Source organism: Saccostrea echinata, unplaced genomic scaffold (genome assembly GCF_033153115.1).
Source record: "Saccostrea echinata isolate AGI-Se365-2 ecotype Australia unplaced genomic scaffold, CSIRO_AGI_Sech_v1 ptg000002l, whole genome shotgun sequence".
Classification (NCBI taxonomy): Eukaryota; Metazoa; Mollusca; class Bivalvia; order Ostreida; family Ostreidae; genus Saccostrea; species Saccostrea echinata.
Genome location: NW_026889751.1, coordinates 5186562 through 5202500, shown reverse-complemented (window position 1 = coordinate 5202500; position 15939 = coordinate 5186562). Strand labels below are relative to the sequence as shown.

The 15939-nt window shown below is 34.3% G+C and overlaps 1 protein-coding gene across 2 annotated transcripts in view; it reads right to left on the bottom strand.

The window, feature by feature from the left end:
* LOC133205881 (ran-binding protein 3-like) overlaps positions 1 to 10381 on the bottom strand; it is a 36624-nt gene extending 26243 nt beyond the window's left edge. For both annotated transcript variants that reach the window (XM_061341771.1, XM_061341780.1), the window contains exons 1-4: positions 10350 to 10381; positions 4865 to 4926; positions 3383 to 3413; positions 401 to 493 (exon numbers count right to left, since the gene is read on the bottom strand). In XM_061341771.1, the coding sequence (XP_061197755.1) occupies positions 401 to 493; positions 3383 to 3413; positions 4865 to 4926; positions 10350 to 10368 (205 nt within the window). In that variant the 5' untranslated portion in view covers positions 10369 to 10381. The remainder of the gene's footprint in view (positions 1 to 400; positions 494 to 3382; positions 3414 to 4864; positions 4927 to 10349) is intronic.
* Between the last annotated feature and the right edge of the window lie 5558 nt (positions 10382 to 15939).

The window sequence follows — 15939 nt, the reverse complement described above, 5'->3', positions numbered from 1 at the left end:
ATGCTCAGAATTAAATTTTGGGCACTTGTACACAAACTTGAGTGCCCGTAAAAAAAAATTTGGTGCTCGTGCATGGGGTGTTCTGGTTTTTGGGTGCATGGACTACCATCCTGGTACATAACATAATCTAAGAAAACGCATCAGTTACACACAGTGTGACCATGGCATCAAAATTATCAGAATCTTTTGATTCTAAGAATTTACTCTTTCCTCTCTTTACAAAACACCCACTTTTATGTTCTTGTTAGATACAGGGGTTCATATCTGACTTAATTAACAGTTAAACTTCTAATGACAGACATATCTTTGTTTTTCTTAAAATACTAATTTAAAAGTTAAAAGATGAAACAGTAAAACACAAAATCAGTATCAACTCATGAAACAGTGACTACATGCAAACCTGGATGTGTGTTAAATGTGGAGTGAGAAGATTTTGAAACGACATCTGATTTCAGCATAAGACGAGGTCCAAATGGGTTTGGTGGTATCACTCCTACAAAATATCACCATTCCATGTCATACATGTATGTGTTAATGAGCTATCCCAATGAAACCATTATTAGTAAGCATTTTTTCACTTATACTAAATATGATGACTAAGAATAGCTTTTAAGAAAAAACTCTCAATCTTAGGTGGATCAAAATAAAAGGGCACTTTTACTGTAAGTTATAAAAGTTTGGTATTTATCAGAAGTCTCTGACAAGAATGAAGCTCTACTGGTTTATACTAACAATAAAGGAAAAGAAAAGTACAAATTGGAGTGGAATAATTTTTATCTTAATTTTACTTTTACAGACTGAATTATGTATCTTGATGTTTTCAAAACTTGTTCCGGGTTTTACTGACATTAAATAAAACTCTAGGAATAACCTTTTGAAATATTTTTTTCTAGTAGCTATGGCAACATCAATAATTAGAAATATGAGGCTTTGTACAGTCTTTATTTTTGTATCAAATCTTTTTAAAAAATGGACCAAAACAGTAGGATGAGTAGCTTTTGAAAGAGTTTCACAACAAGAGGCCCAAGGGCCTTAACAGTCACCTGAGTACAATACAACAATTTAGAGGATCAATAAACTGATAAATGAAGCTTTGCTGCCCAAAAGCAAGAAAAATAGTATGATCAGCATCAACAAAATAATTGGTCTAATACCTAATCTGTCCCCCATTTATCACTATTACCATGCAGACTATTAACAAAATGTCCATTTTTTTACCCCATATTATTACTTCTCACATTGGCCTCTCTTGGCCTTTGAAGAACATTTAAAAAGATAAGTTATTTTTGTCTCAATTTTATTCATCTATTATTTCCAAGTCTACCTGATCATTAAAACTATGAAAGTACTTTTTGTATTATACAATACATATTCTTCATACTTCTCATATTCTATTAATCCTTCAAATACATTATTTACAGTGATTAATTATCAAAGGTGAATGGAAAAGGGGAATAACTTTGCTCAGCAGAATACAAGTTAATTGAGCCCTAGCCAGGACCAGAACACTTGACTAAATGGTCCAGGTGTTCAAAATTCTGGTAAAAATACCCTTGCATATTAAAACTTTTACTCTGTTTGCCTCAAATATGCCCAGAAGCACAGAAGATTTTCAAAGAAATGCATTTTCACTATATCATTAAATAAATAAAGTCCCATCCTTACACCAAAACATCTGATCCAAGGGCCACAAACTCACAATTTTGGAAGAAGCACCCTTGTTTATCATAACTATACACTTCTTTCTTTGTTTTATAACCAGTAGTAGAAAAAATATATTTTGAAAGAAATTATGCATTTTCACTATATAATCAATAGAGCCATCCCCCACCCCCCTAACCCTGACCCAGGGGCCATGAATTTCACAATTTTGGAAGAGGCATTCTTCCTTATCATAAACATGCACTTCCTTTGTGTGAATAATACTCAGGAGCAGAGAAGAAGATTTTGAAAGAATTTATGCATTTTCCCTATATAATCAATAGAGTCCCGCCCTAACACCAGAACCCTTGACCCAGGGGCAATGAAATTCACAATTTTGGAAGAGGCACTCTTACTCATCATAACTATGTACTTAGTTACTTTATTTAATACCCAGGAGCAGAGAAGAAGGTTTTCAAAGAATGCATTTTCACTACATAATAAATAGAGCCCAGTCCTAACACCAGAACCCCTGACCCAGGGGCCATGAAATTCACAATTTTGGTAGAGGCACTCTTGCTCATCATAACTATGTACTTAGTTACTTTATTAAATACCCTGGAGCAGAGAAGAAGATTTTCTAAGAATGAATGCATTTTCACTATATATTAATCTATAGAGCCCCAACCTAAGTAACACCAGAACCCCTGACTCTGGGGCCATAAAATTCATGTTTTTGGAAGAGACACTCTTGCTCATCATAACTATGTACTTAGTTACTTTATTTAATACCCAGGAGCAGAGAAGAAAATTTTCAAAGAATTAATGCATTTTCACTATATAATCAATAGAGCCCCGTCCTAACACCAGAACCCCTGACCCTGGGGCCATGAAATTCACAATTTTAGAAGAGGCACTCTTGCTTTTTATAACTATGTACTTAGTATATTCAATACCCAGGAGCAGAGAAGAAGATTTCCAAAGAAATAATGCACTTTCACTATATGATCTATATAGCCCCACCCTAGCACCAGAACCCCTAACCCTGGGGCCATGAATTTCAAAATTTTGGTAGAGGGCTCAATGTTTATTACAATCATGCCAACAGTTTGATTGCTTGATGTCCAGGAGTAAAGAAGAAGATTTATAAAGATTGCAGCAATTTTGGTGGTTTTAGCCCCACCCCTCAGGCCCCAGGGGGGCAGGGACCATGAAATTCACAATTTTTGTTCCCCTTCATCCATAGATGCTATATGCCAAAGGATTTGGTTGAAATTGGTTAAGCCGTTTCAGAGAAGAAGCTAAAAATGTTCAAATGTTAACGCACGACGACGGACGAAAACAGATAGCAATAGGTCACCTGAGTGACTCAGGTGACCTAAAAATTTCTATTTCTAGCAGCCAAAGGATAAATTTTGCTGGTAAATAATATACATCTACTATAGAAAACAAAGCTACTTTATACTTGTGCCCCCTCAATAATATTGTCTTACGACTTTTTTTTTGCCCTTCCAGGAATTTTTCGTAGGTAGTAACACCCCCCTCCCCTGAAAAAAAAAAATTATTGTGCCCCCCCCCCCCCCCCCCCCCGATACAGACGGATGGACAATAGACATCTAACCATCACATAAACTCTTCTTGTCTTTGACAAGCAGAGCTTAAAAACAACAAAAGTTGTAACCAATAACACGTTTCCATCACCCTGTCCACAGAAAATGTATATGCTTTACTTAAAACTTACCGTGAAATGATGAAGAATTACTATCTTTTGCCTAAAAATAGAATTAACTTGTACAATTAAATACAGAAAAAATTGAATTCAGGCTCCAGGATGTTATCAAAATTTGCTTCCCTTTCATGTTGCTTAATTCATACGGTAATTAATATTCATTTAATGAATCCTGAGGCTTGAATATGTTGTTCATTGGTAGATTACATTTGTCTTCTACTTCAATTAACAGAATGATTCATCATTATAATTAAAGTTCTTTATTTTTTGGATATAAACAGAAATCCAGATCAAAATAAAGAACGAGTGGACTTAAATGTCTTATTTTGGGTCTTTTTGTGATTCCTATACCAAGCTGTAAAATCAGTGAATCCAAAATATTTAACTAGCATTATCTTTACATGTTTATATTTGGTAGAATATTTGTACAAAAACAATGCTTTGGTGTCATGAATCAAAATTAAAGTAATGATACATTAGTGTCCCCATCCAGAATTTGACATTACCCAAAGTGGTTTTTAGATCACCTAATCAATATTTTAATAGAAGGAAGGGCTACTGATTTGCATCATCTTAGCATTTCTCTCTTTCTCTTTCTTTCTTTCTCTCTCCCTCTCTCTCTCAATTCAAATATGTACATGGTATCAGTTTACAACAATTACAGCAGTGTCAACATTTCTCTAGTAAATATTGCGAGGACACACAAAATTATAATAAAAGTGATTACAAGAAATTTAATTTCCTCAATTCTGCAAATGACAGACCAACCAAACACGTTCTCAATCTGACTTAGACTGAGGTCACATTTTAGAAAGTATTCATAAGTACACTCACAGCTGGACACCAAATGATTCAACAGGTCAATCGGGGTTAAATCAAGGTTAACACAGTCAAAACAATGGAAGCGACAAGTTTGTTTTAAACACTTTTCTTGTAAAACAATTATTGGCTCATATCCTTTTAATATGACATTATTTTGTTCAATATACAACTAAAATTTTCTTAAGAACAGTCAACAAACATGCATTATGTATTAAGATGTTGAAAAAAAGTGTGACCCTAATTATCAATTGATATACATAAATACTCAGGTTTCCTGCTTTAGATTTTTATTTGGTCTTCCTTGAAAAGGAATTTTTAAATTTACATATCCATTTAGATACACAATTAAGATATCAGTAATTTATATATTAAAGGAAAAATTATCATATTATTAAACCTCAATTTAAGTTAATTGTTTTTTTTTCAGGAATCTTAAGTCCACCCATTCTTTCTGTACATTTTCATGAATTGATACAAAATTAAGGAAATGGTATGAAATTGAATATAAATCATCAATGACTAATTTATGTGCATGTGTATATGAAAGAATATAATGAATTAGGTTTAAATTCTTTAAATTTTAATGCTGTCATCATTATTACTACTTCAATGTTTGTTTATTTTATATTAAAACATATTGTATTTTTCTTTATATTTATCCTCACTACAAACCTGAGAAGCTTCTGCTGTTTCCTTCTGTCCTCCATTGTCCTCTTTCTTGTCATCTGCAGAATCTGAAAAAAAAAATAAATCATGAAACACACCTTCAGACGTAACGGAAGCAAAATTGTGTCAGACTAGTAACTATGCTTAAGGTATTCGATGTATAATAGAGGGATATTTGCTATTTTCAGTGTACAATCAAGTTAAATAATGCTTATAAAATGAGTTTAAAAGATGTTAAGATTCAGTGTTTATTTTATTATAAGGGTTATCTCCCCTTGAAAAATGTGTTAAAAAATATATGAATTTCTCTAAAATTTGCATGGTGGCCTATGCATTTTAAATTCATCAAATTTTATAAAACATTTTTATCGATTTCTTTACCCTATGCTTTTTCCCAAATATAAAATTCTTATTATTTTATTTATGAAAATGATCCTTTTCCCATTGGCTTCTACAGTGAATATTAAATAAACTAGAAATCTGACCAGTCAGCAAGGGCCCCGCCGAGGGGTAGAAATATAAGGGTGCAGATTTGGGGATGAGAATTTTACTTGATTACAAAAATTTAAAAATATATAAAGAAAATTAAGCAACAGCAACTGCTAAGTATCCAACAACCTGTAAATAGTATCCTGGTATTTACATAAGGCAGTAAAAAACATCATATCTATAATAACTCAATTAAATTTATATTTAGAGAAGAATGCCAGCATTCAGTGAATGCAAATATCACCCAGGCTTGACCTTAACTTCAAAACAAACATCAGTTGCAGACAAAGGTGTTAATTAATCTTAAAGTGACAGAAAGATAACCCTCTAAAATTTTCTGCAACCAGCAAAATAATCAATCCCAGTGGATTAATTATACTGCTCTCTCAACCTTTTCTTCTAAGTTTACAATAAGAAATTTTTCAGCAATGATAGAATGGGGTTATTATCTGAATACCTGTTAAAATAAATAGTATTCTTGAATTTACATAAGACAGAAAAAAGAAAAAAAAAAAATAATAATAAAAAAGATATCTTTATCTATATCTTGTTTTTAGAATTCAATAAAATCATAATTCATTGTGTATTTTACCAAAATAAAGTATGAACATTATTTAAATCCACATTTCAGAGAATGTAAACATCATTCAGAATTGACCTTAACTTAAACAAACTTCATTTGAAGACAGAGGTGTTAATTAATCTCAATGTGACAGATAAAGATAAAATGCTTTGAATTTCTTCAAGGGGAAAGTTAACTAGAACTGTCCAAAAGGGACAAATACCCCCCGCTGGGTTTTTCAAAGAAGGTACCAAATCACTAATGTTTTCTAGATGTGAGAGGTGTTCACAATTTGCTTAAACATTTAGAGTGAAAATTTAATTACTCATTATATTTTTTTAATGAATGAAACTAAGGTGCAGCCTAATAAAACATCAATGCTAGTAATTACGGTATTTTTTAATTACATTGAAAAGATAGTTTGCAAGTATCTGTCACCTGTGTGAGACATGACACTCTGCAAATTGATTGTTGAAAAAAAAAATCATAATTAATTATACAAAATCAAATTGATCTTAATACCTTTATGTCAAACTCATTTTAAAAATAAAAGGCTGGTTCCAGTAACTATGTATTTTGACATACATAAATTACAATTAAGAGACTTAGACAACAGAGATCTTAATTTCTTTCTGCCCAATTCCAAGGAGATATAGATAAGACTTGCTTGATCAGAGATGCCCTAACAGCTTCTCACACTGAACTCATTAATTAATCTTTAAGTGGATGCATGTTCACTCATTACTCCAAAGGGACAAATGGATTTACACTATCTGTTGTGTAATGTAAAAACTGTTTTTAACACTTTGTGATTTTTTTTTTTAGTTCTAATGAGTAGTTTTAAGCTGTAGTTCACATTTTTGTACAGATGTTCTAGATTCTATGTCTCAAACCTTAGACATGAACCCGAAATGACTAAGTCAATAAAAATGAAAAAAAAACCACCTGTAAAATGCAGAAAAATTATCAAATAATGTTGAAAATACCAGGTGGACATCTTTATATGGTAAATAATAAGTGTACAAATTTTCATACAAATCTATGCAATAGTCTCTCGGAACAGATCCGGACAAAACCACATAATAAAAATGAAAAAAACACCTGTAAAATGCAAAAAAATTATCCAATCATGATGAAAATACCAGGTGCACACCTTCATATGGCGAAGAATAAGTGTACAAATTTTCAGACAAATCCTTGCAACAGTTTCCAAGAAATGGTCTGGACAAAATCTCGTCTACAGACAGACGGACAGACATTTCATAGTTTACAATAGGAACATTCTCAGCAGTTATCTCTCTTTGCCCATTCACTCTTATATAAAGATCTACCATCATCTACCCCACCACCCCAGCTCCAAATCAGATGACATAGAGAACCAAACTTAGCATCAAAATATGTCTTACTGCCTATTCAACGAACACACCAAATTTGAATTTAATTGGTCAACCCTAAAAAAAGTTATTAGAAAAAAAAACCCAGAAAATTTGTGGACGGAAGAATGACAGATGGACAGACAGACACAGTGATAACTACAGGGCACCCGCAAATCCTTGCGGGGCCCTAATTATGTCATATATATCTATTTTGAGATGATTTTCAAAAAAAATCTCTTAGTAAAGCTTTTTCTTTTGCTTTGATCCATGGAATACAAATTTTCCTTGATTTGAGTCATTGTTAATGAGATAATTTTCTGCTATTTATGCATCAGATACCTTAAGTTAAAGCAAATTAAGTTTGTAAAAAAAAAAAAAAAAGTGACCTGAAGTTAGATTATGCTGTCCAAAGTTAATTCTATGTTTAACGTCATCAGGTTTTGGAGAAATTTGCACTTTGAAAAAACAAATAGTTTGTTTTTTTTAGATTTGTATTCAGGTTTGCTTTTACTTTTAGCAACTAAAAACTGCATTCCATAAGAATAGGCAATATCTGGGCCCTGTATGAGGTATACATAGTATTTGAGAGGCCTGCCCCCTAACCCCTTTTTCCACATATTATCTTTTACTGTTGAATATAGTCCATTCGTTCCACAGTAATGCATTATAAAATCATTTTGTGGAAAAAGTTTTGCACTGTAAATTTATAGCCCATTTATATAGCACAAATGTATAACAACAGGCTATTATATCCCATTTGGGCAATCAGTCCCAACCTGTTCGCAGTGTTTCATGAAACCAAATAATGGTTGACTTTGTGTTCACTGTTCAACTGTTGTTAATATCAATGGGTTTTATTGGTACCATTATTTGACAATGGTTCTATTGGATGCCTTAGAACTGAGAACAGATTTTTGTTAGCCATTGGTTGGGAAATTAACAATAGTACTGGTAACCAGTGCATACCAATGATAACCATTGGACACTATGGTAATCAATGGATGTCAATGGTTACCAGTGGATGCTAATGGTAACCTGTGCATCTGGTTGGTTGAGCTCATGCTCAATTACACATCATAAATTTTTTTCCTCTTTTTAATCAAATGTCAGTCCTTAGTTATGGCAAGAGCCAATATGTACCATGAATTCATCAATTTATTGAAATGACCATCTCTGAGTATTATAAGGATGACATATATTTTACATCTTTTCCCCTGACAAGACATTGAAATTTTTTTTTCTCCTTTCAATGTCAACTGCACTTGATATATCACTGATGTTTGTGTGCACTGTGTTTGCCATCATTTTGAAGGTATTACTAAAGAAGGAAAATCCCACGCTTCCAATTATGCTACCACGGATGTGGTCAGCCTGCAAAAAAGTTGGCACCATTGGTATACAAAATGGTAATTAAATATGCCAACAGTAACCATTGGCAGAGCTGTGACCACACCCAATATAATAATAAACAGATTTCAGTTGACTTTTATCTGATAGGTATAGATAGTTTTCAACTGACCTGAATTTAGTAGGCAAGAGTTATTTCCCGTTGGCCGCCATTTTGGAGGTTCAACTCTTTGAGCAACCAATTTTAAACTTGTAGGACAGTAATATAAGAGCTAAAATCTTCTTAAATATTAAAATTACGAATTAAAGGAAGCAGAGTAAACATTAATTAGTAAGAAAAATTGTGTCATCTTTATCCAATTGCCCAGTACGACAAGTTTAAATTGGTTGAATAATGAAGAAATTCGGGCTTGTATACCTCCAATATGGCGACCAACTGGAAATAACTCTTGCTAAATTCAGGCCAGTTGAAAACTATCTATAATATGGTGCATATTGTCATTTTTGCAACAAGAGTCAGACATTTTATGATTTGAAACATCAATTTATGTTAATTTATACATGTTTATTGAATTATTCCAGAGCTCAACATTGTCCATGTCCAGTTCATTCTGTGATTGGACAAGTCATCTCCAGACACACTAGTCTGATCAGACAACTTACATTTTTTTTTACCATTATGGATATTGTGAAAAAAAATTCCCCCCGTCTTTATCAAAAACTGACTTTTTTAAATTTCAAACATAAAATACAAAATGTTGTAATCTGAAGGACTCAGTCCAACAATTGTTAACAGATGAGAGCGCTCGAGACACATAATTAAGACAGGGACCTATATACTAGTATATAGGTCCCTGATTAAGATTACAATTAAGTGCTATAATAACTGTATTTTATAACAATAATGTTTATTATCATGATAAAAGAAATTGTTATAAGTCAATATTCATCATAACTTTACACCCATTTTTGAAAATAATTATTTACAATTTTTTTTATATCTGTTCACATTTGGACAAGTAAACAATAAATGCCGACAATTAAGTAATATTTCTTGAAACTTGTCGAGTGTATGTTTTACTTTATTCTCTATTGAGAAGTTGATGGCTCGTTTTATACTGAGGGGGAGTATAAAACGAGCCATCAACTTCTCAATAGAGAATTATATAAGTTTTAGTTATGTTGAGCTCTGTGTCCAAATTTGCACACAGCTCCTATTTGACATACCCAAAATTGTTTATTCGAAATGAGACGCAGCACAAAATTGTGATAATCAGAGTGTATAGCTAAAAATATTGGATGCAAAACAGACATTTCTTATTTAAATAATAAAGTAAAATTCACAATTTCCAATTTGTTTATTTTGAATGAAGTAGGTCCTTGTGTATGAAAGTTTATTTAGTTAATGCCCAAGTCATGGTCAACGGTAAAATGAATTTAATGTTGATGAATATGCCCCTTTTTTAGTAGGTCCTCCGTAGATCTTAAGTCATACAACCCTATCTTTTATTTTATCTGTTATATCCATTTATCAAAACTATGCCCTAGTACCGGTTTTAATGACAAGAAGTTATTGGCAAACTTAGAATACATTGCCTGACAAAGCGTATAAACATTTTATTTGGGAAAATATCAATTATACAATTAGACTCTTTTGCAGATAAAGACAGTTATTAATTCTTAAAAGAGTCCTGTAAAGTTACATTATTGCGCTCACCCGTATAAACATCCGCCATGTTGATTTTTTTCTTCAGCTCTAAACCTTTTACTTCCGGTTGTATGTGGCGCCAAAATATGAATATGTGATCGTGTGTGTTCCTGCGATGTTTAACGCATCACTTATAAGTTATTTTTAATGCCCCGTAATTGAAGATTTGGGGGTACATAGATTTTGCTCTGTCCGTCCGTCTGTCTAGCTGTTTGTCCGCAGAAATTTTAACTTTGGCCATAACTTTTGATTAGTAAGAGGGCCTTCATATTTCACATTTATGTATTATTGTGACAAGACCTTTCTTTGGCAGCGGCGGATTTAAGGGGGGAGCACCCGGCGCCCCCCCCAAAAAAAACTGTCAAAGTTAGCATAAATCATTATAGTTTCGTTGAGAAAACGTAAAAATGTCTACTTGGTAGACCTCATTTTTACCCTACAAAATCTCTAGAATCCAGGAGCCTCGCCCTCTGGGCCGCAAACAGGGCTTTGCCCTGGACTCACTTAGGCCCCCTGCCTACTTTTTGCGCCCCCTCCCCAAACTTCAATTCTTGGATCCAAGCCTGTTTGGTACCAACATATTTGACCTCTTGACCTTAGAGTTTGATCCACTTTTGCAAAAGTTTTACCAAACTCTAACCTTGGCCAATATGCCCAAAACTTTCTGTGCATGCATTCCTTTTGACAAGAATATCCCTTGGGTACCAACAATTTTGACCTTGACCATGAAGTTTGTCAATCCTGTTACAACATCAATACCAGAGTTGGGAGAATTTTGTATGTACCTTTTCAATGTGAGACTACTTTTGAAAAACTATACAGGCCCCTAGCAATGGTTTTAAAAAGGGGGGGGGGGGTGGGCTCCCAAAAAAATCTGACAAACAAAAAAAAATGTAAACTGTTCAAACATGAAAATCCTATTCTCAACTCATTAAATGACTGACTCATAGCCATTATAACTTACTTGTTGGCTTGCAAAAATGACAATATGCACCATTCTACCTAATTATTCAGTTTGTTTGTTTATTGTTTAAAGTCCCTCTCGAGAATTTTTCACTCATATGGAGACGCCACCACTTTGACCTATACTATTCAGGGCCATTGAGCAGTGAGGGATCTTTTTCGTACCAGCACCTACTGCGACACGGGACCTCGGTTATACGGTCTCATCCAAAGGACCATCTCCACGTCCCACAGTGGGATTCAAACCCGCGACGTAAGGATCCACTTCTTACTCCGCAACTCTAGAGCAAACGGTCTAACCACTGTGCCACACAGGCAATTGTGGTCTCCCACTTTCGGTGATTTAGTGGTTGTGTGTCCTGTCTTGTCTGTCAATCATACAAAAAAGATGTAAATTTTGAATAGATAAAAGTTACAGCAAAAATTAAAGCTTCTTAAAACTGCACCAAATTTCAAGGTCATGAGGTCAAATACAAATTTGAAAGGTCTTGTCACCAGAAATGTACATGTGAAAAAAAAAAATGAATGCCCTGCCTCTCCTAGAGGAAATGTTACAGCCAAGTTTAAAAGTTTTTGGTAAGCCCTATTTTCTCTCAATACCAATGTAAAAAAAACCTGAAAAAGACTGTAGGTGAAACTTTAAGGTCAAGGTCACAGGGTCAAACACCAAAGTTCATGAGAGGTCTTGAAACAGGTAATGCACATTTCAAATATAAAAACAATATCTCATACAAAAATTATCATTAATATTCAATTTTTTTAAAATAAGGTGAACATTTAAGGTTGAGGATAAGAGGATAAAATCATAGAGCATCTGGAGTCATCTTGTCACAGGTAAAGCAAATGTCAAATATGAATGTCCTATCTTCATCAAAAGTAAGCACTAGATCTAACACTTAATTAAGCCCCTGTCCCAGGGGCTATGAATTTCACAATTTTTGGAAGAGGCACCCTTGCTCATCATAATCAAGCACTTAGTTTATCTGCTATATATACAGGGGAAGAGAAAAAGATTTTTAAAGAATTTATGAATTTTCACTACATGATCAAAAGAACCCCATCCTAATTCCACTGAGCCCCTGACCCTGGGGCCATGAATTTCACAATTTTGGTAGAGGGTTCATTATTTTCTCCCTCCAGTGTTTCCTGAACTCTCCGAGTGACAGCTCTTTCCTGTTTCAAAATAAGACGTTGGAAGTTGAAGGGAGCTACAGTTTGACTGCTTGGTGTCCAAGAGTAAAGAAATTTAAAAGATTTTTGATGATTGCATTAATTTTGATGGTTTTGGCCCCATCAAGCCCCAGGGGAGTAGAAATGAAACTCAAACTTTGTGCCCCCTTTTCTCAGCTCTTTGCCAAAATTGGTTGGAATTGGTTTAGTGGTTTATGAGAAGAATCTGAAATTTGATTTTTTTTTTAAAATCTTCTTAAGAGTATATAGGTAATACATATTGCAAGCATTCCCAATTATTAAAGTTGTGGTATTTCATTTTTTTTCTTCAATTTATGAACCATGGGGTTATGTTGGAGCTAAAATTGGGAAACAAATTTTACATAATATCTGTACATAGGAAAGAAAATTATTTAAAAACTTTCTTCTCCAGAACAGCAAATGTTGTTCATATTGATTGAAGCATTCCAATGTGCTTATTCAAGTTTGGTTAAGTAATGACCCCTTAGGGCACAAGTGAGCTACAGTTTGGGTTAAAATTTTTCATAAGAATAGAGGGGGGGATCTTTAAAAATATTTGGCCAAGGTTAAACTCAGGTGAGCATTGTGAGTCAGATGACCATGACTATGCATACAATCTGCTGACAAACCTCTTTGTCACAGTCACCTGTATGCAAAGTAAGACCTGATATCCTCCAATAAAAAGTTTTGTTTAGAATTTTACATTTCTAAGATACTTGTCTGAAATCTGACCTTGTCTTAATGACTTTTGATCATGATCATGCCATATCTTATAATCATAATCAGCTCTTAGGGCAATATAATCTTTGGATGTTATTTCATTATAAAGTTTATAAAGTATTAACATTTCAAACCCAATGACCTGACTTTGTCCAAATGACCATGATGCAGGGTTTTGAAATACCCTTTGGTCAAAAGCATCCTTTTTGTCTAGTATAATATTTTTATGTTTTTTCTTCACATCAAAGTTATAGCTATGGCAAGGATTTCATATGACCTTGTCCTGGTCCAAATTCTCCCAGTTTGGGTCAAGACTTATCCTTGAGCCACAAGCAACCTTTGTCTCTATTATATAAGCTTCTACTTTTTTTTCGTTTAGAGGTTTTGGCTAGAACAATGTACCCTGATTTTGGGGCAGATATTGGTCATAGCAGAATATATAGTCCTTTCTCTCTTTAATTTCATAAAAATTGAATCCATATTTTGGACCAAATCTAGCCTCAAGAGGGTATGATTTCATCAAAGTTGAATCAACGTAACAATTTGATGCTTCAATATCAATTTGATCAATCAACATGGTCAGCAGCTGTTCTGGGGATGATCTTCTTTCCTGCACACATGCATTATGTAAAAGAGATCTCTGATTTTGGCCCAACCCTAAGCCCAGGGCTCATAATAATACTTTTTAAAAAAAAAGATTCTACATAATTTGGATATGTTTTGCTCTTTAATATGATTTAATGTGGTATTTCTTCTTCATATATCCTCCCTTGTAAAACTATGATCCCCTATTGCAGCATCAACCTATTTCCAAGGGCCCTGAATCTAGTTCTACACTACTTGAGGATGCTCCCATATCAATACGACTAGTCATATGGCTTTGCTGCTGAGATTTTTTTTATAAATATATCTTCCTAGGTAAACCTTTGATCTCCTAATGTGGCCCCATCCTACCTGGGTCATGATTGTAAAAAAATGATTCTACACTATGTTTGTTGTTTAACTTCCTTCTCAAGAATTTTTCACTCATATGGAGAAGCCACCACTTGCCGGTGGAGGGCTGCAAATTTTAGACCTATACTAGGCACTTAGGGCCATTGAGAAGTGATGGAACTTTTTCCTGCCAGCACCTACTGCTACATGGGAACTCGGTTTATATGGTCTTATCCGAAAGACCGGTCTCCACATCCCCCGGGGAATTCGAACTGTGACGTAAGGATCAACTCCTTACTCCATGACTCTAGAGGAAACACTCTAACCAATGTACCATGCAGGTGACTAAATCTACACTATGTAATTAAGCTTTCACCTAAGTTTCATCTTTTTGACCAAGTGATTCTTAGAAGATTTTTGACAGATGCCATTAAGTATTCACTAATTATTAATTATCTCCCCCTTAAAATTGGGCATGGCCCTTCATTTGAACAAATTTGAATCCTCTTCACCTAAGAATGCTCTGTGCCAAGTTTGGTTGAAATTGGCCCCGTGTTTCTGAAGAAGAATATGAAATGGTGAAAAGTTTATCACAACAGACAAATTTTGATCAGAATAAAGGCTCACTTGAGATTTTGGCTCAGGTGAGCTAAGGAAATTATGGAAAGTTTATGACGACAATGACGACAACAGGCAAATTTTGATCAGAAAAGCTCACGTGAGCCTTTGGCTCTGGTGATTTAAAAAAGTTGTTTCTTAATTTTGGTGAATCAACCTGAAAATACCAGCTGCACAAGTTCAAATGGTAAATATTAATTATAAAAAGTTTCAATAACTAGTATTTTTTGAGATCTCTGGACAAAAAAAATGTCGAAGACAGATAAACATAGATTGAGCAATCACTGCACTAACTGTTAGAAATCAACAGAAGGCTATCCCCTCTATGTCTTTTAGGTACACCTGTGAACTATAAATCAATACCTTTCACAGCAGTGCAACAGATTTCAAACCAGAAACTTCCCAGCATGATCAAAGATTGAGCAGTATAACACTCACTGTTTGAGATACTACATAAGACTTCTCCCTCTAAAGATCTTTGAATACACCTGCTTGTTAACATGTGGATTATTTACAACTCTTTTGTGCTTATCAAACCCAACTGAAGGGATTCTCCAACTAGTAGGTTTAGGCAACTGTAGTTTAAGCAAAGCAACTTTAAGACCACCACTATGCCTAACATATATCCACCCTTTTAAAAAGAAAGAATGTTTAAGATAGAAAGATACAAAGGAAGGAAGAAAGACCAAGAAAAGAAAGAAAGAGATATCTAAAAAGGCAATGCCCATATAAATGTACATGCATAGACAGGCCCGTAGGAAGCAAATTCTGTTGGGGGGGGGGGGGGGGGCACAGCCATACATTTTCAGTTGACAGTTGAGGGGGCACTACCAAAAATTTCCTGACAAGCAAAAACAAGAGGCCCAAGGACCACAGCGCTCACCTGAGTAACTTTGGCCTTGCTGTTTTCACCTGATTTCTCCCCCCCCCCTCCGTAGTACTTATTGTGGCCCAGCCCTATCCCCAGGGGACAAAATTTGAACAATTGGAATCTACACTACCCCAGGATGCTTCCAAGTAAGTTTCAGCTTATCTGGCCCAGTGCTTCTTGAGAAGAAGATTTTTAAAGATTTTTCCTTATAATATATTTCAATGTAAAACTTGGATTCCCTATTGTGGCCCCGCCCTACCCCCGGGGGTCATGATTTTAATAATTTAGAATGTACACTACCCC